Here is a 23,642-nt window from a genome sequence, read left to right as displayed (position 1 = left end):
TCACCGTGTGCAGAAGGTAGCAGAACCCAGGACCCCTGGGTTCCCTAAGTTCAGGATTAGCTACCACAGTGTATTACTGTCTAAAACACCCTGCCCTTTGCTGCTCTTGGGTTACTTCTGAGAATGTGATGGGTGTCTCCAGGATAGCAGAACACTGGGGTGGGGTGGGTAGGTTCTGTTTGATCACCGTGTGCAGAAGGTAGCAGAACCCAGGACCCCTGGGTTCCCTAAGTTCAGGATTAGCTACCACAGTGTATTACTGTCTAAAACACCCTGCCCTTTGCTGCTCTTGGGTTACTTCTGAGAATGTGATGGGTGTCTCCAGGATAGCAGAACACTTTGCCTTGCTTCTCCTACCTCACTCTTCTCCAGCCAGGCCCAACAGTGGAAGGGTGGTCATTCCCCGGGTAAAGAACAGGATGGCTTGGGTAGACATTTTTCCCTGGTGACTGGGGGTCTATCCCTAACCTGTAGACTGGTTTGGTTGGATATGAGGAACCCTGGGGACAGATAAGACATTGTGGTGGCCTCTGCTCACAGTCCCTCTCCCCATAAAGTGAGCCTTAGTACCACTTCTCCTGGCCCTCTTCACCAGAGAGCTGCAGGGTTTAGGCCCCTGGATGTTCTGCTTCCCTCTTGCCTGGCCCGCTCCATCTAGTACTATTACCTGTCTAGTTGGGCTACTGATCTGATCTCAGGTTGGTAGGCGGGTAATCAAAGATACAGGTCAGGCAGGGAACAACTGCCCTACCCCCCTACACCTGCCTGGTAGCTTTGAGTTGGGAGTGGGTGGGTCAGGTTGGGATGTTCTGCCCCTGTGAAGACAAGCCTTCCTGTCACCTGGCAAGGGGCAGGTCCCTCTCCAAGGCAAACTCAGGATTCTGTATGTACATGCTACAACCCTGCTACTTGCAGGCCTCCCCACTAGCATCCACTTCCTTGTCCTGTGCTTCTGTGTATGGGGACTGTCCCAGAAGTGGAGAGGCTGTCCTTATCTCTACCACCCCCATGTCTGTAGGCTTATGGCTCTTGGTCTTTTGCTACCTATACCTCCTGGCCTGATGAACTGAGCTGCCCTGTACCAGGACTGTGCTGACTGAATGAGGACGTCACTGAGCCACTCCCTTCCTGAGGTTTGGCTCCTGCCCCTGTGGTAGACATGTAAATCACAGGCTATGAGAGCTGGAGCCCAGTCCTCAATCCTATTTTAGACCTCTGAGCCCCCTTCCTCTCTAGGTTATCTCTAGGGCTCAGCCAGTGCTCACACTGAGGCTGGAGGTCTCCAAGGAGATAGAAATGAGGGAATGTAGAGCAGCCCCTGACAAAAGAAGTCTGGGGCAGTGTCAGAGCTTGGCAGCCTCTGATTGTGGCCCACCCTCCTACCACTCCAAGGGCCTTGCCCAGGCAGCTACAATCCCCAACCACAACATCCTTTGGGTTTGACCTACCAGATCAGGACACATGACCCCCAATTAGTCCTGGCAGCTTTCCCTGCCCTGCCTGCCAACATGGGGACACAGACAGTGGGTATAAATGGTCCTGCAGGCTGGAGGGCACAGAGCATGAGTCCCACACAGCATCCTGACACAGCGCTGGCAGACACCATGAGGATCTTCTCTCTGCTCACTCTTCTGACCCTGGCTGCATTCTATCTCTCTGGCCCAGCAGGTTAGTATCCCCACCCTACTGAGTACCCACTCCTAGATGCTCCAGGCCCCATTTCTCACCTTTTACTTCTGTAGAATAACCACCCTCCTGAATGTCAATTCATCTGTCCTGGACTCTGCCTATTTTCTTTACAGATGCAAAGCCCAGTGGCTCCGAGTCTAAAAAGGGTGCAGGTAGGAAACCTGGTGGATCCCCAGCCCTGCTCCTCACCTTGTCCCCTCAGCCTCCACCTGCCCAGCTCCTGCCTCCTGTCTGGCTATCTACTCACTACCTTGTCCTCCCAAACCCAGAGTGGCCTGACCCTGCCCCTCTGCTCCACAGCCTTCATGTCCAAGCAGGAGGGCAATGAGGTAGTGAAGAGACTCCGGCGCTACCTGGACCATGGACTGGGGTAAGTGGGAATGAGGTGCTGAGTCAGGTCCTTTGCCTCCCAGGTGGGCAGGGGGGAGTTGTGCTGGGGTCTGGACAAGGTAGGGTAATTTCCCCATGGCAGGAACCCTGAAGCCCCTTGTGTGAGGGAGGAAGGAATGGGTACCCCTCCTCCTCCTTGGTTGATGCAGCTGTGTGGGGCTTCTCAGAGCCCCAGCCCCCTACCCAGATCCCCTGGAGCCCAAGAGGGAGGTGTGTGAGTTTAACCCCAGTTGTGATGAGCTGGCAGATCACATCGGCTTCCAGGATGCCTACCAGCACTTCTACGGCACCACTGCTTAGGGCATGCACTGCTCTAGGGCCAGACAGCAGCTCCAGCTTTGACTCCTTCCACTCCAGGACATCCCCCTTCCCTGTCTCCCTCTCTGACCTGCAAGTATGGACAGCACAGCTGCTCCAAAATAAAGTCCAGATGAGGAACTGGTGGACCTGAGTCTGTCCATTATGGGAGGAGAGGGGGGCTTCAATTTTTTCAGTCCCAGAAGTTTGTCCTAGTTTATTTATTTTACCTGCCTTGTTCTAGAAAGTACTAATGGTGGCCTCTTAAAGTCTAGCTAGCCCCCCTCCCCACACCACCCCCTCTCATCTGGTACATGACTCAGGACACATCCAAACATAACAGCCAGTGGAGGCCTGGTCACTGGATCACAACTGTGACCAGGACAGACAACCCATATTTTAGACCTCTGAGCCCTCTGGCAGGTGGTAACAACCTAGCCTGAGACAAGGTAGATATGTGGCCCTGCTGGCTAATAAGCACTCAGGATGGCCTGAGCTAAGCAGATTCCAGGACACCAGGAAAGAGGCCAGCTGAAGGGTCTCCACACCTCCCACTCCAGCCTGTAGGCTGCTCTTGCCTGGATTCCTGTCTCCCTTCACAGACCCATAGTACTTGCCTCTTGGTTCCTCTCTCCACCAGTCCCCTAGACTGTTCCCCCTTTAGCCATAAAGACCTCAGGTCCAGGTCTGAGCTCTTTAACACTAAGGCCAGGCCTCTGCCTCCCTCCAGGCCCATACCAGAGATGGGCCTCAGTGTTGTTTAGCCTGGGGTCCCTCTTCTGGTGGGCCACCCCGCAGTAGGGGCAGTTTCCAGGGGCCCAAAGCAAGGTGGCTCAGCAATGATGAGCAGGTTCCCAGCCACTCCCAGGCTCAATATGGCCACCATGCTCTCCAGGCCCAGGGGTGGTTCCTTCGTGGCCAGCTAGGCTCTGCTGGATCGCATGTCAGCTAGCACTGCCTCCAGCTGGAAGTGGGTGCCCAGCACTGCACAGATGTGGAACAGCTGGTGGCTGTGGCCTGGAGGGAGGGTCGACTAGTTAGGTATAGACCCATCTCAGTTTTGAACTGACTCACATGTGACTCAGGACAGTCACCCTATCCTCTGAGCCTGGGAAGGAGAAAACCTGACTTCTTGAGTTGCTGGCAGTGTCTGAGCTGATGTGCCTCAGTTCTGTATCAGAGGTGGGAGGAGAGGGGCTGGAGCAGGGGACTGGGTATCCCTCCTGGCTTTATTATCCACCAGCAGGCTAGGACACCCCATTTGCTCAGATCACTCTGAACTTGGGGAAGCAGCCTTCCTGCTCTACCAAGTCAGCCTAGGCCAAGGTGTGCTCTCACCAATGTAGTCGAAGCGCCCAGGTGCCAGCCGCTCTGGCAGACGGGCTGCGAAGAGGAGACCTGTGAGCAGTGCGCAGAGGAGATGGTAGCCATGGTTGGAGTTCAGTGCCTCCTGCCCACAGCCGTGGGCCCTGGCCCAGCACAGCCCGAGCTGGCAAAAGGAAAGCACAGCTGCTGGGGAGGCCCTTTGGGAGAGGAAACAAGGGGTGCATGTGGGATCTGGTGGGGATGCCAAGCAGGGAGCCTGCGGGCTGAGCCTGGAGAGTAGGCAGAGAGCTGAGGGACACCATGAGGTCAAGATGACAGAAAAGGGTCTCAGAAGGGTCCTAGACTGGCTGCTACCCATGTAAGAAGTCCATCCCAAGCTCAGTGGTTGAATCTTGCCTGAATCTGGCCAAAGGGTCCTGTGGGTGGGCGCCAATCCCTGACCTTCCCCTGCTCTATCTCTAGGTCAACGCAGAGGGCCATTACTCGGTAGAAGAGAGGAAGGCTGTCAAACAAGAAGGGATAAGTGAAGGCAGCTGTGCGGAGGGCCTTGCTGGTTAAGAAGGGCAAGGCACCTTGGGTCAAAATGGGCATTCATAGAACTATGGCGAAGAGAGCACTCAGGACCTATGTGTGATGATGTAGTCCCAGCATTTGGGAGGTAGAACCAGGAGGATCAATAGGTCAAGGTTAGCTACACAGTAAGTTCAAGACCAGACTGGGCTACAGGGAAGAGGGAGAGAGGAAGGGAGAAAGGTGTACACATGTATACACACTAAATAAATAAATGTAATAAAAATTAAAACAGGAAAATAAAAAGGCCCTTTTGACACAAGACCCCTGTGTGTGTCACATCTGTTCCCAGGCCATAAAGGCACCTGCTTTTCGTGGACAGGGAGGATGGTGCTAGTGCATTGAGGCCTCTGGAATGGCCTAGGTACTAGGGTGGCTCAAGAACAGTAGGTGACTCCCAGCCCTGCCTACCCTTACCCACTGGTGATGCTGAGAGCCCACCATGAGTAGCAGGAGAGGCTGGTGCACACGGAGTTGAGTGCAGCAGCGGGCACGAAGAGCTGGTATAGGTAGCCGTGCAACCAGGAGGCTGGCATGGAGTAGGCGGCATAGGGGAAGGCACAGCCTGCAGCAAGGTATGAGCTGAGGCTGGGTGGACTTCCCTCTCCCTCTGCCGCCCTGGTCCACACTCACCGCTCTTAGCTCACCCAGGCTGTAGAGACTGACTGCCCCATAGTCCAGGAAGTAGCACATGTGATGTGCTTGTGGTGACATTGAGCTGAAGGTGTGTGCGCAGCATGATGCAAAGGGGTAGAGGCAGGTGGGCAGCATGAAGACCAGCAGTGGCCAGTGGTATAGCTCATCCTCGAAGCCGGGTCCTCCAGCCAACACCAGGAGGCACCACAGGAAGTACCTGCACTGGGCACCCGTTTAGGTGGAGCCTGCAGGTGTCTAGTCAGTCCCTGCCCACTTGGGCACCCCCCTCTGGGCACAAAGCTGCAGCCTGGGGCAGAACCTTCCCTCACCAAGTGGGCAGGAAGTGAGTCCAGATGTTAACAGTCTCATTGGTCATCTGGAAGGAGCTGAGGACACAGTCCAAGGCCGAGCTTGTAGGGTGAGAGTAGCCAGACATGATGCCATCTTCCCAGAACACCTGGAGGTAGTGGTGGGAAAGAGCAGAGGAGTCACTGTATGCAGGCCTTTTCCCTCCATGAAAGGCGTTAGGATACAGGGTTGAAGATACTCTGATCAGTGGCCCTAAGCCAAACTCAGTCCAACCCCTATTTTACCACAGTCCTCCAAATCCACAGAGCAAACAATAAAGCTAGACCACTAGGACCAGATAGGACAGAAAGAGGAACATACACAAAAGGTATTCTGGGGGAAGGGGACTCAATGGAGGGAACTTTGGGGCTCTGGGGCAGAGTCACGGGTTTGTTTCGCAGAGAATAGAGGACGTCTCACACTGGATTGGGAAGGATTAAGAGTTAGCTTGCAGGAGGGGCTTCCCCGATCTCTGGAAGACCCTGCGCCCCAATGAGTTCTCTGGAGAGTCTGTTGGTGGGTTGGGACCCCTCACCTCGGGGACCTGATGGATTCGAAGGAGCGGGGGCAGCTTGAGACTGAGCATAACGTTGTCCCTCCACGTTGACGTGGAGAAAGGTCAGGGATTGGCGCTCACCCACAGGACCACTGAGCTTGGGATGGACTTCTTACATGGGTAGCAGCCGGTCCTGGTCACTGTGCAATTGCCCCTGTGAGCGAACCTAAGCCAGAACCTTTCCCCTCCCCGCCCTCTCCTGGGGCATCCAAGTCATCCAGGAGAAGTCCTCAGCCTTTGCATGCCGCAGTGAAGGATCTCCAGCAGCCAGGCTGGCAGTAACCCCCTCCCCCGCCCCGCGCAGCTCCTAGCCCCGTTTTGGCCTCGAGAACCCTGACTCTGGGAGGGCAGTACAGACGACCGAGCCCTCCACCTTAGCGGAAAGCGCGCTAGGCACAGCGAATGCCCAGCACAGAAAGTTGGTGCCCCCGGGTAAATTCCTGAACCAGGATGGCAGCTAGTAGGACAGTAAGTTAGTGCCCTCCTCTTCTCAGAAGACACCACTTGTGCTCCTGAGGGACTTGGAGTCCCCTGCCCCTCCTGGGTCGCGCGCTCCTCAACCCAGACCTGTGCACTCCGTCCGGCTAGCCTCGGCTTCGCTGCCCCGCCCGCCCTGGGCCGCCTCGCCCAACACTTTCCTTGGCACCAATAGAGAGGCGGGGCTAATTAGGTGGGCGGTACCACTGACTGGGACCCTTCCCGCCTTCCCCTGGCCAAAACTTTTCAGCAATTCCAAGGGCGGGACCGCCTCCTTCCCGCCACCAGCCCCCGCGCTGCTCCTGGCATTTCAGCCTGGAGGCCTTGTGCCTCCGAGCTCGCTGCTGAGGTGCTGCCGGGCGCAAATCAAAACGAGGCCTTAAGTCCCTGGAGCCCATGTAAAGGAGAACCTCACCTCCCACGGTTTTCCTTGCTCCGTGCAGGCGAGGTTTGGGGAGTTGGGCCTGTTCGGACTGCGACCCAGTTCCCTCGGAGTTGGGCTGGGGTCCATCTGCCCTCACAGGGTCTGGGAAGCTGTGGTGCAGTGAGCTGTATGCGGTTGTCCGCACTCCGCGAATCGGAATGGCAGGCCAGTGCTTTACTGATTACCCCCGGTATCAAGAGTCCCAGATGTGAGCTACTTAACCCTGAGGTCTCCCAAGCAGGTGGGTCCAAAGGCAGTCTTGGTTACTGCTAGTCAGGTTGACAATGACAAGTTGACTGGGGATGTGGGCCAGGCTTCAGAGTGGGGAGACAAAGGGGAGCCAGGGAACAATCCTAGTCTTGTCTGGCCTCCATGGAAAACTGCAGGGTGGCCCAGGCCCATTAGCAGGCAGCTCACTTTGCCTCCTGCACACAGCCAACCCTCCAGCACCTGCATCTGACTGGCTAGAAAGGCATGGGACCTGTTGGGGTGCTGCCACCAGGGTATAACCTAAACTCCTTGGTCCAAATCCCTAGGAACCAGGTCAGGCAGGAGGTTCCAAATCCCAGCTGCATTTCAGAAACTATCTCCAACCCCGTTTTGCCACCTCTCAGTACTCAGGTTCAAAATGTCTTCGGTAAATGTTGGTCCACCCAGGACGTGCCAAGCTCATTTTCCCTGACACAATTTGTGTTGCCTACCAAGGAGGGCAGGTGGATTCAAACTGGCTTCAAGTCTCTTCCCTACTCCTCCTGGAAGACATTCTACAGCTGGGGACTGCAAAACAATCTGTCAGTAGTGGTTCAGTTTTATAAACCAGGCATGGTGTTGCTTCCCAGTAATCCAGCCCTTGAGAGGTGGAGGCCTGAAGTTCAAGCCCAGGTTGGCCAGCCACACAACTGGGAAGCAAACCTGAGCTTCATGGGACTGTCTTAAAACAAAAGCACAAGGCTAGTGATCTTAGAGATCAGGGGCAGAGCACCTACCAAGCCCTGGGTCCAACCCCTTGCATCTCCCCAGATAAAACCAGCATGCAGGCAGGCATGGTGGCACAAGCCTTTAGTGCCAGCAGACAGGCAGATCTCTGAGTTCAAGGCCAAGCCTCGTCTATATAGTGAGTTCCAGGCTAGCAGGCCAGCTGGGGCTACAGGGAGACCCTGTCTCAAAAAGACCAAAAAGAAAAAAGAACCCCAGCATGTTTTCCTTTCAGTTGCAGCTCCTTCAAGGTGGCCTTTTGGAGATGTATGTAATCAGTTCCACCCCTGGTGAGGGTTCTGTACAGAAGGCACAGTAGACAGGGAGGGCTTGGGGGTCTTTATTAAGTAATGCTTGACTCTTGTTCTCTACCAGGAACTGGAGGTGGGATGACCCCATGTTCCCAGACCCTCCATCTTGGAGGAAGGCAAGGAGCCAGCTCCTCTCAGCGCAGCCAAACTGAGGTTAGGAGGGGGTTAGCAGAAAAGAAACCTGCCCCAGCCCAGCTCTTGCTTCCAGCTTGAGGGGTGCGGCTGAGGCAACCCTGGCCAGAGCTTCCCCCACAGTCCTGCTCTCAGGGCCCCATTCTGCCCTGAGCTATTCATGATCTCTGCTCCTGTGTCTTGACACACCAAAAGCCAGCCCATGCTCACTCAGCCCACCAGGCCTCTAGACTTGGTGATGGGCAAAGAGAGTACAGTCCAGGACAGAGGGACCTTACCCCTGTTGCACTGCCACCAGCCCTCCCTGGACGGTGAGAGGGGTGGCCTCAGCCTGTGTTCTCTCACTTCCTTACTGGCACCCCCTGTCCCAACACAGTAGCCAAGAGCACAAAGCACAACTACTGTGGGACTGGTGGGGAAGGAACCTGCACCACCATACAGCCCACCCTGCCCTTGGTGTGCCTGGAAGCTGGACAGCAGCAGAAGCCGAAGTGGGGCATTGGGGTATGCAGCCCCTGCTGTGTAGGCCACTCCAGGCCCTGCTTCCCTAAGAGCCTCCACAGCTGCCCTAAGAGGTCCTTGAGGGCAGGAGGAGTCTGCAGAGAACCACGTAGACACGCAGTATCACCCAACTTTTCCCCAGAGCCCAGAAGGCCCAAACTCCCAGCCCCACCCACCCTGTATCCTGGGTGAGGACAGCATCTCTTCTGATATCCCTTCCCATCAGAGGTCCAGGAACTGCTCCAATGAAATGCAGGCCCCCATGCCTGCCACTACTCCTGGGGATAGCAGGAGAGTCAAGATGGATGGCTGGCTAGGGGCCCAGAGACCTTTCCTGCTCCAAGTACTTCCCTCACTTTTCTGATTTCGTCTTGGCAACAAGGGGCCCCCATCCTCCTGGCTGGCTCTGAGGCTTCCCTGCTGCCTCTGTGCAGCTGGCCTTCCTTCCTGTGTGCGTGCATGAGTCTGCATGTGGTGGGGTGACTACAGGTGATGATCCTGGTCGCCAGGGAGGGCAGGAGAGATCTGGAGTCAGCCCCACTGCAGGGCCTGGAGGTCAGTCTCAACCAATCTCCTTCCACTGCTTGTAGAAGTCCAGAACATTCCTGATGTCCACACTGGCATGGACAGCAGCTTGGAGGGCAGCCTGTGGAAGGAGGTAGGGGGGAAAGACAGGGCCTTAAGGGCCTAACTTGAAACAGTGGTGCTAGGGAAAGGGTAGTGGTGGGAAAGGACAGCTAGTCTGGAGAGTCTGAAAATGACTCTTCTCCAACAGCTCTTTACGGTCCACCCTGGCCCCACCTCACCAGTAACCCACCTGCATGGGCCCAGAGAGCGCACTGGGGTTGTCCAATGGAAGGCCTGTGATGATGGTCACCATGCCACTGGGGTCCTCTTCCCCTGCCCCCTGGGCCAGAGTCAGCTGTCTACAGCTGTCCAGGATCTTATAGAGAGCCCTATGGGTAAGTGGATAAAGGGGACAAGACCCAGCATTAGCAAAACCTCAACTTGAGAACTGTCAGGCAACAGGAAAAACTAGGAACTGGGAGAGTACTGGAGACAAGAGTCCTAAAGCTTGACCCTGAAGGATGTGCTAGGGGAAGTAGGCAAAGAAATGACCAAGTCAGAGCGCTGAGCCCAGGCATCTCTGGGCTCTGGGATCTGCAAGAAGCCTCAACAGGGGTGGGGGGAGTTCATGGAGGGGCTGACACTTTACCAGGCATCTGCATCCTGCCTCTTCAGCTTATGCCGCTCAAAGCTCCTTCCCACCTCTTTCTGGCAGCGAATGTATCTGCAAAGGACACCAGAATGGTGGGGCAGGGGACAGGAGATCACCTTATACAAAGCAGGCCATTATGGCTCTGGGGACCAGTGGAGGGAGGGGGGAACCCAAGTTCTTTCCATCAGGCTGTTGGAAACCATTTTAAAGTGGCTTCCTGGCAGCTAAGCCCAGGTTGCTTTGTACTACTGATAACATCCCTTCTCTAGTTCCTCTCATGAGACAAGCAGGAGGGTGGCAGCAGGGCTTCTGGATACAAGGTCTGAACAAGCAAGCCTTGTGCAGCTTTCTGGTCAGGCAGGCCAGAGGCAGGCAGGGGGAGCACTCCCCCTCTCTCCTGCTCCCCTAGCCCCAAAGGCCAGAAAAGGAGCCAGGACTGCACTGAATTGGCTGTTCCTCCCTTAGTGGCTTCCATAGCCTCCTCGGTGGGGAAGCAGGAAGCCTGAACCCCAGTCCTAACCTAAACCAGGAGAGCTCCTTCCAAGCAGTTCCACCCTGGAGCTGGGGCCAAAGCTGTTCCTTTCTCCCAGTGGTTGTTATCCAGTCCGCTTCAGACACAAAAGGCCAGCAGCTCAGTGCTACCTCAGGACTCGTGGCTCTTACAATAATCCTCTATTTCAGCAGCTAGGACCTCCAGCTGTCTCTATGACTCTAGTGTAGCATACAAGCTGTGAGTAGGGGCTGAAGAGTGGCAGAGCAAGCAGCTTATAGGCATGTCTAGATGATGGGCCCAGGCTGCACACAGGTCCAGCCAGGCCCAAACTCACCTATTTCCTTTTTTAAACTCTGCTTCCAGGTAGCGGATCCCATCTCGGGCCCCTGGTTCTTCCTTCTTCAGTAAATCCAGGCCGTCAATCACTGGAGGTAGAGTGAGGTTAGGGAAAGACAGAACAATGAGCTCTGACTGCAGACCACTCTGCAGCAAGTACCCATCGGTGCAGGAGACAGGACCAACACCCTATAAGGCTCTAGAAGTTCTTTGAAAACATGACCTTCTGCTCAATGTACTTGACAATTCACCAAGCACTTTTATTTAAGACCTTCCCATCCACTTCTCCCTCTATCTTGTGCAACAATAGGTTGAGCACAGATTCCTATGCTGTTCACAGGTAGGACTTGACGAAGATCACATACACTCTTGTGCCTCAAATGAGGGTTTCTGGATCCCAGGCTATACTCCACCTGTCCCACGGACTCCCTGATGTGCTCACCTGTCCTTGGGATGATGATGATGAAGCGGCCACTGGTGGCCAGCTGGCGGATGAGAGGGAGGTGGTGGCAGAGGGCCTGGGTGTCAGGGATGAGGTAGGGAGACATAGCTGACTGGGCCTTGGGCTGTTGCAGGCTGCCCTCCATCTGGGAGACCTCGAGCTGGCAAGAGAAGCTGAGTGGCTGGAGCTGCAGGGAGCCCTGCAGCCTGGGTGGAAGAGACAGTAAGAGAAACCAGGCAGCCATAGCCAAGGTGGTTGCTCACAGGGAACACGAAGGGGGCTTTCTACCAATGACCCTGGGGGTCAAGTGGGATAAGAGAAAAGGAAAGCAGAAAAAAGGCTGAGCAATAGGGAGACCAGCCTGGAGGAAAGTGATCCTGGAAGAGGGGCCCAGAGGCAGAGCAGGGAGGATCTGAAAATGGGGTGTAAGCTAGACTAAGAGCAAGAGGACTTGCTGACTGCCCACCTGTAGTCGTAGCTGAGCCATGTCTCTCATGAGCCTGTTCCGCCGAGCCTCCTCCTCTGCCTATAAGGAAACCACATTGGTGAAAAGGTGGGATGTGCCCCTCCTTAGAGACTAGGAGATCACGGCATGCCTGCGGTCTGACACAGGAGTGGTTCACATGAAGTCCTGTCTTCCAGTATGGAACAGCAATAAAAGCCTTAACAAAGGTTTGTTTTAACAAAATGTGCTTGTTGGTTGGTCTTTTTGAAACAGGGTCTCCCTGTAGCCCCAGCTGGCCTGGAACTCACTATATAGACGACGCGGGCCTTGAACTCACAGAGATCTGTCTGCCTCTGCCTCCCACTAAGACTATAGGCGTGTGCCACCACGCCCAGTTCAGAATGTGCTTGTTTGTAAGGTAGCAAGGAAGGAAGTTTCTGGGGAGCATGCTCCCCTTCCCAGCCTGGTAAAATATTCATAGCAAGAGGGCTCAGAAGGTCAGGAAGCTGCTGGCCCAGGGCTGGGAGAGAAGAGCATCAAGGCAGAGACTGGTTTGGGATGAAGAAACCCAGAGGCTGGCTGACAGTTTGGGCCATACTTCCTGTGTAGGACGCCAACACTCCAAATGTACTAGTGCTACTCAGCTCAGGGAGGGCAACAATGCCAGGGCTCAGCAAGGCTCAGTAACTTGTCCATTTCAGATTATACAGACTCTGGTGATAGAGATGGATTCAAACCCAAGTTAGTCTGAGTGAGGGTCTTGAGCCACATTGCCTCTGCTCAAAGTATCTCTCATTCTTTACCTAGCAGCCCCATAACTTAGATCTTGCCCCTTACCCTATTCCTCAAGAAGCCGACGGGAGCAGAGCTGTCAGGGGAGGGGAAGGCCAGACTCACCATGCGGAACTGGGCCTGAGCCTGCTGTAGCAGGCTCTCCTGCTCAGACTGAGCAATGCTGATGAAGATGCCGACCTCTGGGTTGAACTGCAGGATGCTGCCTTGTAGGCGGGCAACAAAGTGCCCAAAGCTGCGGATATAGCAGATGCGCACCACCGACTGCAGAGAAAATGGGAGTCCAGCCCATCTAAGTAGGGATCTCTTGGACGCCCCTTCCCCAGCCCCACCTCACCTTCCTGCCTCCCTGCTGGCCCAGACACCTCATCAACAGCAAAGTCTTCTTAGAAAGGCATGGGGTCTGAAGGGCGAGAAAGTGCACTGAGATTCAGCGCCACTAACTGCTAGAAAAGGAGTAACAGCTAGGCAGATTCCTAGGAGGATCAAAGGACCAGGTGTTGGGCTAAAGACAAAGACCCAAGAGCAGGGCTGAGGGTGTACATCAATGGTACAATGCTTATCTAGCATATGTGGGGCCATGGGCCCAGTACTGCAAAAAGGAGGAGACAAAAAAACCAAAGGGCACTGGGCCAGGAGTGAGACTTGGGTTCCAATACCCACTCCCCTCAGGCTCCCAGATGGAGGAATACTGCTAGGATCATCATTTCTCAAATTTTTGGTAAAAGCCTTCTTTTTCTCCCTCAGACAAACATTTTACCTAGAACCCTAAAATATAAAACCAGTTACAGTCAAGCTTCTATGGCTGGAGAGGAGGCACCCAGGGAAAAGGCAGAGGAAACAGGATAGCCTATCTGCTTGGCTTCCCACTGCTGTCCTCAAGATGGTCCATGTGGTAAAAGATGCAAGGGTGAAAACTGCTCGCCAAAGTGGACAGTATGTCCTTCCTGGCTCTACCAGCCAGATTATTTGATGTTCACCTCTAGGCTGACCCAGAAAACCTTAAGATTTCAAATCTTAACTTTCTTTGTCCTGGAGAAAGGCAAAGGAGACACTACCTTGGAAAGGATGCCTACCAAGGCAAGTCTGTACGCCTTGTCTATGTGTGTATTGCCTGCATATACATAAGTGCACCTGTGTCATGCAATGCCTGCAAAGGTCAGAAGAGGCTGTTGGATCCACTGGGACTGGAGTGACGGACAGTTGTTAGCTGCCATGTGGGTGCTAGGATTCGAACCCAGATCTTCTGCAGAACAACCAGTGTTCTTAACCACTGAGCCATCTCTCCAGCCCCCCAAGACTGGTTCTTGAAGCATGAAAAACAAGTCCCTTACCTCCTCTAAAGCGCTGAGCAGTGGCCGATCTGAGTCGAAGTTAAAGTGTCTATGAGCAGCCCGGAGAGGAGGCAGGTTGCGCAGTGCCATGTCCTCTGGGAGTAGCAGGCTAACAGGGAGGTCAGGCAGCTCACAGCCTTCAAGGAGACTCTGAACCTCAGGACATAAGGCCAGGCCTGGGCAGAAGGAAAATGTCAGAATACCCACCCAGGGGCTACAACCCTCTTGAGGGGAATTACCAGGTCAATGAGACAGATCATAGCCCTAGGACAGATGGTGAGGAGAAATGGACTAAGGTAAAAGAAGAGACACAGACACACAGAGCCAAGCAGGCAGAGCTCTAGACACCAGAGCTGGAAGGCCAGAGGAGCAAAGCAGGCAGGTGAAGGTCAGTCAGCCCAAGAAGGCTCCTTGACAGAAATGAAAGAGGGGCTCCAGAGGAATGGCAAGCTCCCAGTCAGCCTCAGGAGGAAGAATAGCTAGAGTTTTGTAGTTGGAGGATGGTAGGAGATACAAGTGAGCTCTGGTGATCAATCCTCAGTGCCTGTATAGAGCAGGGCGATGACAGCAATAGGCCTGGTTCCTAGACTCCTCTCTGCTCTTGCCCACTCCATTCCTTCCCCAGGAGTATACCCCTCATACAGACCACTTGCCCTTAGTAGGGGCAGTGTTGATATGGAAACTGTTAAGGCCTGGCCCACACAATGACAGCCGTGTGCAAGGAAGGCTCCACGGCTGCCAGATTCAACCATTTATCCCAAAAGCCAAGTTATGGGAAAGGAACCAAACAGGTTTGGTGAGGCCAATAAAAAGGGAAAGAGAACAGTGCTAGGACCCCACTCACCAGAATCTTGGAGTTCACCAGCAGCTGGCAACAGATTCAGCAACACAGACAGACGGTTCCACAAACTCTGAGAACTCTGGGGAAAAACAAGGAGTCCTCCAGCTAGAGACTAGAGAACTGCAGCAAGCAGGACAAGCACATCTTGGTGGGGGCCCTGGAGCTGTGTTCTGAGGCCTAGGACTTGACTAACAAATTAACAAGAGGCCAAGAATTCATGGAGGACTTGGAAAATAGGGGACTGGTCCTGTGAGGATAAGAAGGGGGACCTTGTCAAAGAAGGCAGTAAAGCCCCAGGAGAGGATCTTGGACTGTGAAGGTGGGAAACGTGAGAGCCAGAGTTGCTGTCTCCATGTCTAACAGAACTCATAGAAGCAGGTCTCTTACTGCAGAGCAGGCCTCCTTCCTGCAAGAAAACAACACTGAACACAAGCCTCCAAGAAAGAGAGAAGCTCAGGACTGAGGCTCTGATTCTGAGAAAGGGGAACAGGTACGACCCCACCTAATGCCAGAAAGCCTGATAACACTGGTTGCTGCTGTTTGACTCTCCTGAGCCACTGCTGATGCCTAGAACACCCCAAATCATACTCCAAGTTGCCATCTTCTCTGGCCACAAACTCTTGGAGGGAAGGGTAATGCCTACTCTTGCCAGGCCAGACAGGTTCTAGCAGACCATGGGATGGTCTTATCACCCTTCTAACCCTGTGGGGCCTGATGAATACAGGGAATATGGGGTAAACACCTGAGCACACACGATGATGAGGTCTGGGTTGGTTCGAAGCCAGTCCAGGAAGACCTTCACAGCAGGAAGCAGGCCCTCAGCCACCAGGACCTGCAGTTTCTCCTGAAGGCTGCGCTCATTTCGACAGGAGCGGCTGCTGGACTCACTACCCTCTGATTCAGAGCCTTCTTCAGAGGCTGGAGTGGAGCAAAGAGAGTAACAAGGTAAGTTACAAACAGCACTTGGCTACAGGCCCCAGCACTTTGGTGGGGAGTTCACCAAACGTACCCATCCCACCCAACATAACTTGCTGTCAGTCTCCTGTATATTTCTTCCAGGTCCACTTAACTTTTAAATTCAGAACCTGGTGCCTTTTAATGACTGTCGCAACTGAGATGAATGTATGAGGCTGGTTTATTCATGATCCACCACACCTATGACTATGAAGCGCCTACTCTGTGCTAGAAGGCAGGAAGAATGCAAGGGGCACAGAGTGGAAAGCAATTACTTTCAGCTCCCAGCTTTTCTACTTTGAATCAGAATCCTGGGCAGGTCACTTCACCTCTGAGGGAAAGAGCTTAAGTTTGCTGACAATCACTCAAAATTTCTTAAATCTCAAAGTCCTACCCCCATGCCATGCATTGCTAGGTATTAGAGACACAAACAGACAAGAAGATATGTATTATCTGGCTCTCCTGAAACTCAGTTTAGTCTTGGGATAGCTAAGTAAGTAGCTCACCTCACCAGATGGAGGAGGGTTAGAGGCTGCAGTGGTACAGTGGAGATGGCTCAGGAAACCCACAAGAAAGCACATCTCACCTGGGCTCAATTAAGTCCCAGACAGCAACATGTGGAGAGCAGAGCCCCAGAGGGTAGTGTGCAGTGGGAAGGCAGTAAGACTGGGAAATGTGTCGGAACTTGGAAATGAAGGAGTGAACAGGACAAAGGACTCAGGAAGACTCCTGAGCTACAATAGCATCAAAGGTGAGGCGGTAAGGCAGCTAAGGCAGTGGTGAGTGGTCACTCAGAGGAAGGTGGCCACTCATGACCAGAACATAGAGGTGAGCACCACAGAAGAAGATAGGAGACCCACATACCTGGTTCCAAAGGCTTCTCCACATCCCCATTAACACAGAGTTTGTGACTGGCCAAGGTGTGAGGTTCGGTAGTGGGCTGAAGGAGCAGGTTGCTAAAAGTGGGGGCCAGTCGGAAGCAGCGCTTGGTCTGGAACATCTGAGTGGACATGGCTTGAAGATTGCTGGCAATGCTAGCCTCACTGGGGCCCAGAGGGCCATTGAGGGAATCAGGAGCCTCTGATCTAGCCCGAGGGGGCTCTGGGACTGGAGACCGTGTTTCCTCTTCATCTTCCATGTCTTCTAGGTCTGATCGGGATTCCTGGCTGTTCATTTCTGAGTCTGTCTCTGCATCAAAGGCTGTGCCCCCACCTTCTAGACTCTTGTCAGAGCCACTGTCTGAGCCTTCACTGGCTCGGGTGGAGTCATGGCTTGAGTCTGATTCAAAGCCTTCACTCAGATCACTGTCATCACCAGCTTTGGGCAGATGGTGGCGGCGGCGACGGAGACAAGATAGGCGAGAGTACTTACGACTCTTTCTGCTCTCATCAGCTTGGGGCACCACAGAGGGAGGTTCAGGCTCTAGTTCTTCCTCTTTCTCCAGTGGGTCTTTAGTCTCTGGTTCATCTGTGTAAAGAGGAAGGTCAGGTGGAGCCTGGTGAAAAAAACTGGGGCCTGTAAACTGCCTCCCACTAAGTCAACACTCCCCATGTCCCAAGCCAAACTCTGCAGTTACAACCTTCCCCATCCTCACACCTGTGCCATCGCTCTGGAATGCTGGGACAGGGTTCTCGCCTTCTTCCAGCTCAGCCTGCAGCCTTATGTTGACATGATTGATAAGATGGGAGAAGAGGGCCAGGGTGAAAGCAATCGCTGCACTGTACTGCTTGGATCCTGAAGCCAGGAGAGCAGGAGTGAATACCATAAACCAACCCATCTCACCCAACTATCCCTCAAAGCTGCTTCTACAGCAAAATAAGATTTCTCATCTCTGGACTATTATCTCCCCTCCCATAGCTCATCCTACACTTTTTCATATAGGTGTATCCTCTTGTCTGAGCTCATCCTCTCTGACTTTGAGGCTGTTCCTGGTTACCCAAGAACCTTGACATATAGCACTGCCCCTCCTATCACCTCTGCCAGAAAGGTTTTCAGAACATCCTAATAGCAAGGCCTGGATCCTGCTGGCCAGTGTGTCCCTGTCCTTGAGGAGGTGTGGGGGAGGGGTGGAATCCCACAGCTGCCTTTGCTTCTTCACAGGAGGTCCTATCAGAAAGCTTTCTTGGCTCTTACTCTTCACAGTCAGGCAGGGACACAGGCAAGGAAGGGGTTACATGTGAAGGGAAATCTGTGGGTAAGGAGTTGCAAAGCAAGACGGGGAAAGAGGAAAGAAAGGGACATGGTAAGGATTACCTGCTCTCTTCAAACTATGCACACCCATAAGGCAGATGATAGCCATCTGAAAGATGAGAAGGTCAGGCAAGAAAGCATATCCACTCTCATACTCCTCCTCATCTTCGCTGGCCAGGCCAAGGCTGGGTGAGGAGGGCAGATAAAAGAGGCAAAGGTTGAAATCTTCTAGGACTGACTGGCAAAGCAAGGTCAATTCTGAGTCCATGGAACTATGGAAAGGCAGGAGAACAAGAGAAGTCAGTGAGAACAGGCACTACAAAATCAGAGACTAAGCCGGGCGTGGTGGAGCACTCCTTTAATCCCAGCACTCAGGAGGCAGAGGCAAGCAGATCTCTTTGAGTTCAAGGCCAGCCTGGTCTACATAGTGAGTTCCAGGACAGCTAGGGCTATAGGGAGACCCTGTCTCAAAAAGACCAAAAAAAAAAAAAAATCAAAAACAGAGGCTAGAGAGATGGCTCAGAGGTTAAGAGTACTAAATGTTCTTACAGAGGACCCCAGTTCAATTCCCAGCACCCAAATGGTGGCTAACAACCATCTGTAACTCCAATTCCAGGGGATTCAATGGTCATTGCATAACATGGGTGCACTTACATACATGCAGGCAATACATTTATACACATAAAAGAAAAATATTAAAAAAATAAACGAATAAACAAAATTCAGAGACCAGACTATAGCTCAATGGTGAAATGTATGCCTAGCATGTGTAAGGCCCTGTGTTTAACCCCTAGCACATTAAAAATTAAAAAATCAGAGGAAAAACTAAGGGATCCTATAGTAGAGATTGCAGAAGGAGGGGCAGAGATGGACTGATCTCAAAAGAGGTCAAAATGGGGGTGCAGCTGAATGGTAGAGCATTGTCTAGCATGAGCAGGGCCCTGGTTCAATTTATAGTACTGAAAAAAACTCATTAAACAAACCCACACATGAAACAGAAAAGGCCAACATGGGAAAAGATATGGGGGGTTTCCCATTCAGTCACTTCTTCAGCATCTAGTAAGCATTCACTTTGTTAAACAGACCTCGTGGACACAATAGTGAGATATGCCAAGGATAGACTGACTGGTGAGCCTTTCCCAGAGAGCAGAATTCAGCACACGTTCCTTCCTCGACCCATGCAAAGAAGCAGTCAAGCCTGGACAAACCTGATACCATTCCTACTCATGGTCTCTTCTACTCACCTACTTTTGGGCTGCAGCAGACTCTGCAGGTACATAAAGTTCACCAGCAACCTCTTAATGTCTTTACATCTGAAATGAGAGAAACCCTCAAATGAGAGTAGCTTCAGAGTCCCTGCGGTCCCACACTGCAGCCACTGTGGAAAAATCCCTCCTCCCGATAGGCCCCACTTACCGCTTTTTGCTAGGGGAGAGTTTTCGAGTCTCACACTTCTTCAGCTGGTGGTACATTTTGGCTGCCTTGTCATATAGCCGCTTGAGGTTCCCATAGGCTCCCTCAAAGGACACCTCCGACTGGATGCTGAAGGACAAACATCGGTAAGGTACTGTGTCTGGGCAAGGGAACAGGAGGAAAGGGGAAAGGTCACCTGCTGTGCCCTTAGGGAACTGTTACTAGTAAATAGAGGATGTTTCAGTCTTAACTTCTTTGACATACTCAGGGCAGAAGACTGGAGCTTCAGGGCAAAAGACTGGAGCTATTTTTCCTGATATAAAACACACACCCACACACCCACACACACACAGATTCACCAAGTACACATGATGTCTTCCTTACTTTCCTCTATGTATAAAGAAGACAGTAACGTGTAGTACCTAGCACTGTGTAAATACTTACAACCAAGTATATTTACCTACATTATTTGTTAATTCTTCAACACTCAAAAAAGTATCAAGCAACCCCTATTGTCAGGCACACTGTGTACCCTAATACTGTCTACATACAGAGATGAGAAAAAGAGTCTGTATGAACAAACTGCCTGGGGCCAGGTATGATGGTGCATAACTTTAATTCCAGCACCTGGGAGACAGAGGCAGGTGGATCTCTGTAAAATGGAAGCCAGCTCTACAGAGTGAGCTCCAGGCCGGCTGGGGCTACAAAGAGGCCCTGTCTCAAAAAACAAACAATAAAGAACACCAAAAAGAAGAAACTGCCCAAGGTCATATGGCTAACACATGGTCAAGCTGAATCTCTGATGTAAACCAATCTCATTTTAAAACAACAACTCTGAGGGCTAGAGAGCTGGTTCAGTGGTTAAGAACACTGGCTGCTCTTACAGGATGACCCAGGTTCAATTCCTAGCACCCACATGGTGGCTAACAACCATCCATAACTCCAGTTCCAGGGGAATCTGATGCCCTCTTCTGACCCACCTCCACAGGCATTGCATGGCACAAGTGCACTTGTATACATGTAGGTAATACATGCATACACATTAAAACAAAAACAAAACAAAAAGGGGCTGGAAAGATGGCTCAGCACTGACTTCTCTTGCAAAGGATCTGGGTTCAGTTCCCAGCACCCATATGGCAGCTAACTGTCCAAAACTAGTTCCAAGGATATGATTCCCCTTCTGGCATCTACAAGAACTGCATGACATAGGTGCACTTACATCCATGTAGGCAAAACACTCATATACATAAAATAAAAGTTAAAAAAAACAAAAAATCCCCAAAAAACTTTGGTACTATATGATATGACCCATATGTCCGTGTGTGTCTGTATGCCTTGGGAGTGGCTCCTTAAGGAGCCATTCATCTTGTTTTTGGAGGGAGTCTCATCTATCTAAAGCCTGGTAGGCTGGGCTGGCTTGCCAGCAAGTTCCAGGGATCATCCTATCTCTGCTTCCTCAGTGCTAGTGCCACCATGTCCTGCTTTTTCACATGGAGTCTGGGACTAGAACTAAGGTCCTCATGCTTATATGGCTAGCAAAAAGTTTAGAGAGGCTAGAGAGATGGCTCAGCAGTTCTACTGTTCATCTAGAGGACCTGAGTTCAATATCCAGAACCCACATGAGGCAACTCACAACCATCTGTAACTCCAGCTCCAAAGGAGCCTCTGGCCTCTACAAGCACTTGCACTCTTGTGCACATACCCACACAAAGATACACACACACACACACACTTTTAAAAAATCTTAAAAGCCAAACATCTGACCTTCATGATTTTTTTTAAAAAGTATTTTATTAATTTTTATTTTTTATTTTATGTGTATGTTGTATGCCTGCATGCAGGTAAGCGCACCCGTGTCCTGCAATGCCCACAGAGGATAGAAGAGGCTGTTGGATCCCCTAGAACTGGAGTTACGGACAGTTGTTAGCTGCCATGTGGGTGCTGGGATTCAAACCTGGGTCTTTTGCAAGAACAGCCAGTGTTCTTAACCTCTGAGCCATCTTTCCAGCCCCCCCCACCTTCATGATTTCTCAGACCTCTAGATCAGCTGAATTCCAAATGCTAACCCTAAAACGGGTGTAATGGAGTGAGCCAAGGATCACAGCACATGGAATTATAAGGCTGAATAAATTTGACACTTTATACTTTAATGTCTGGTCACTTTAACTCTTTGAAGACTTTAGCACTTTAGCCACCTAAGCTCTGTAAGACCACTGTACCTACTCCCTTTGCTTGAAAGCCCAACTCATTTTCTAACCTCTCCTGAGAATGATTTTGTCATTTATTCATTGATTCATTCATTCATTTATTTATTTAATCATTGGTCTTTTTTTGTCTCCCTGTAGCCCCAGCTGTCCTGGAACTCACTATGTAGACCAGGCTGGCCTTGAACTCACAGAGATCCGCCTGTCTCTGCCTCCCAAGTGCTGGGATTAAAGGCGTGCGTCACCATGCTTGAAGTAGAATCCAAAAATAGCTATTATATAAATGAAGAGGGGCTTTAAGTACATTCTTTTTCATTATAACTAGAGTAACAGACTTGCCCCCTAACATCCTGGTTTAAACTGTATACACCTAGGTTTTTAAATTTTATTTTATGTGTATGTGTATATTGCCCGTATGTTAAGTATACCCGTGTTGTGCAATGTCCATGGCGATCAGAAGAGGGTGTCAGATCCCCTGGAACTGGAGTTACAGATGGTTGTTAGCCTCTGTGTTAGTGCTGGGAATCAAACCTGGGTCCACTGCAAGAGCAGTCAGTGCTCTTAACTGCAGACCATCTCTCCAGCACCCCAAAATAAAACAACTTTTTTGGGGGTCTTTTTGAGACAGAGTTTTCCGGTAGCCCCACCTGGCCTGGAGCTTACTATGTAAACCAGGCTAGCCTCAAACTCACAAAGATCCACCTGCATCTGCCTCCAGAGTGCTGGGATTAAAGTGTGTGCTACCATACCTGACTAAAACAACTTTTTAAAAGTTAAATAAAACTGGGTGTGGTGGCGCACACCTTTAATCCCAGCACTTGGGAGGCAGAGGCAGGTGGATCTTTGTGAGTCTGAGGCCAGCCTGGTCTACATAGTGAGTTCCAGGACAGCTGGGGCTACAGAGAGACCCTGCCTCAAAAAGACAAAAAAAAAAAAAAAAGAAGTTAAATCTGTAGGGTCTGGAGAGATGGCTCAGTGGTTAACAGCACTTGCTTCTCTTGCAGAGGTCCCAGATTTGAATCCCAGCACCCACATGGCAACTAACAACTGTCTGTAACTCCAGTTCCAGGGAAATTTGATGCCTTCTTCTGATCTCCGCAGGTATTGCATGACATGGGTGCACTTATATACATGCAGGCAATACTCACACACAAAAAAATAAATATTAAAAATAAACAAATCTCTAAAACAAATAAATGAACAGCAAAAAGAGAGCAATCTTACATTGACCATAAGTATATAGTTACTTTAGCTGCTCAAATACCTACAAATCCATGTCATTCTGTTAAAGCAGCAGGGCTATGTCAGGGTAACCCTAGAGTTGAAAAAAAGACCTTCAGTCTAGCACGCCCCTATCTCAGCCAGAAGCTAAAGAAGGAAAAGACAGCAGGGCTGGGAGGAATAGGAAAGCAGAGACAGCATGGATATGAGAGCAGGACTGCAGGGCTCAGGAAAGAGCTGGCAAACACTTACCAGCGCAGGTAGCAATACATGGCTTCCACGTTGTAGTATTTGCTGCCTGCAAGGGTGCCCAGCTGGTTGAAGGGCATTCCTGGAGTGAAAGATAATGCATGTAGTCTAAGTCTACAGGCCAACCAGTGCCAACCATCAGAGAAAAAACAGTTGGGTCTACAGCAGAGTGGACTCTCAGTTGACTAGCATACCAGTCTTGTTCACCAGGGAATTACTAACCTCTTCTTACTTCTTATCATCCCATTCCTGCCTGATTTGCCAGGGTTTACCTTTACACACCCCTCAGTTACCCTGTAGCTCTTTAATGGAACCCTCTTCTTTCTTCTAGCTCAGTTCTTTACTTCTTAGTTCCTTACATGCTACATGTGGAACCCATTTGTCTATATGATGTCTTTTTTTTTGGTCTTTTTTGAGACAGGGTCTCCCTGTAGCCCCAGCTGTCCTGGAACTCACTATGTAGACCAGGCTGGCCTCAAACTCACAAAGATCCACCTGTCTCTGCCTCCCGAGTGCTGGGATTAAAGGCATGGCTATGACATCTTCTTTTTAAAATACAGGATCGCATGTAACCAGGGCTGGCCTTAAACTTAGTATATTGCTGAGGGTGACTTTTGACTCCTGCTCCTTCTGTCTCTATCTCCCAAATGCTAGGATCATAGATGTGCACCACCAGATCTGGCTTATACAATGCTGCAGATCAAATATAGGGCATTATGCATGCTCGACAAGCGCTCTACCAATTGAGTTACACCTCCAGCCCATAAACAGATCTTATCCCTTCTCTTACTGCACCTCCTGTGGGGTAAACTCATGTATAAGCTCCTCTTTCTACCTGACAGAAAAGGGAGTCATCTTCTCCCCTCCTTCTCAGTTA

General features: G+C 51.5%; 3 protein-coding genes across 3 annotated transcripts in view; 1 reads left to right on the top strand and 2 right to left on the bottom strand.

Annotated features, from left to right (window-relative positions):
- The first annotated feature begins 468 nt into the window (after positions 1 to 468).
- Bglap (bone gamma-carboxyglutamate protein) lies at positions 469 to 2,499 on the top strand. Its single transcript, XM_008853631.2, has 4 exons — positions 469 to 1,668; positions 1,803 to 1,841; positions 1,990 to 2,059; positions 2,247 to 2,499. The coding sequence occupies exons 1-4, from the start codon at positions 1,509 to 1,511 to the stop codon at positions 2,377 to 2,379; spliced, it is 402 nt and encodes a 133-aa protein (XP_008851853.2). The 5' UTR covers positions 469 to 1,508; the 3' UTR covers positions 2,380 to 2,499.
- A 508-nt stretch (positions 2,500 to 3,007) lies between these two features.
- On the bottom strand, positions 3,008 to 5,908 carry Paqr6 (progestin and adipoQ receptor family member 6). Its single transcript, XM_008855822.2, is given in 8 exon segments — positions 3,008 to 3,211; positions 3,213 to 3,393; positions 3,715 to 3,865; positions 4,186 to 4,252; positions 4,684 to 4,837; positions 4,920 to 5,125; positions 5,238 to 5,365; positions 5,792 to 5,908. Coding segments are annotated over 8 exon segments (1,023 nt in total). The 5' UTR covers positions 5,843 to 5,908; the 3' UTR covers positions 3,008 to 3,126.
- A 2,105-nt stretch (positions 5,909 to 8,013) lies between these two features.
- Positions 8,014 to 23,642, bottom strand: part of Smg5 (SMG5 nonsense mediated mRNA decay factor) — a 28,394-nt gene continuing 12,765 nt past the window's right edge. The window contains exons 7-22 of the mRNA XM_008853625.2: positions 22,769 to 22,847; positions 19,095 to 19,220; positions 18,923 to 18,991; positions 17,742 to 17,950; positions 17,085 to 17,222; positions 16,353 to 16,955; positions 15,277 to 15,452; positions 14,538 to 14,613; positions 13,694 to 13,869; positions 12,465 to 12,623; positions 11,589 to 11,648; positions 11,123 to 11,282; positions 10,679 to 10,769; positions 9,849 to 9,923; positions 9,450 to 9,588; positions 8,014 to 9,278 (exon numbers count right to left, since the gene is read on the bottom strand). Coding sequence (XP_008851847.1) covers positions 9,195 to 9,278; positions 9,450 to 9,588; positions 9,849 to 9,923; positions 10,679 to 10,769; positions 11,123 to 11,282; positions 11,589 to 11,648; positions 12,465 to 12,623; positions 13,694 to 13,869; positions 14,538 to 14,613; positions 15,277 to 15,452; positions 16,353 to 16,955; positions 17,085 to 17,222; positions 17,742 to 17,950; positions 18,923 to 18,991; positions 19,095 to 19,220; positions 22,769 to 22,847 — 2,420 coding nt within the window. The 3' untranslated portion in view covers positions 8,014 to 9,194. The remainder of the gene's footprint in view (positions 9,279 to 9,449; positions 9,589 to 9,848; positions 9,924 to 10,678; positions 10,770 to 11,122; positions 11,283 to 11,588; positions 11,649 to 12,464; positions 12,624 to 13,693; positions 13,870 to 14,537; positions 14,614 to 15,276; positions 15,453 to 16,352; positions 16,956 to 17,084; positions 17,223 to 17,741; positions 17,951 to 18,922; positions 18,992 to 19,094; positions 19,221 to 22,768; positions 22,848 to 23,642) is intronic.

Source organism: Nannospalax galili, unplaced genomic scaffold (assembly GCF_000622305.1).
Source record: "Nannospalax galili isolate Female #2095 unplaced genomic scaffold, S.galili_v1.0 scaffold591, whole genome shotgun sequence".
NCBI lineage: Eukaryota > Metazoa > Chordata > Mammalia > Rodentia > Spalacidae > Nannospalax > Nannospalax galili.
This window is presented reverse-complemented; position numbering and strand designations above follow the sequence as displayed.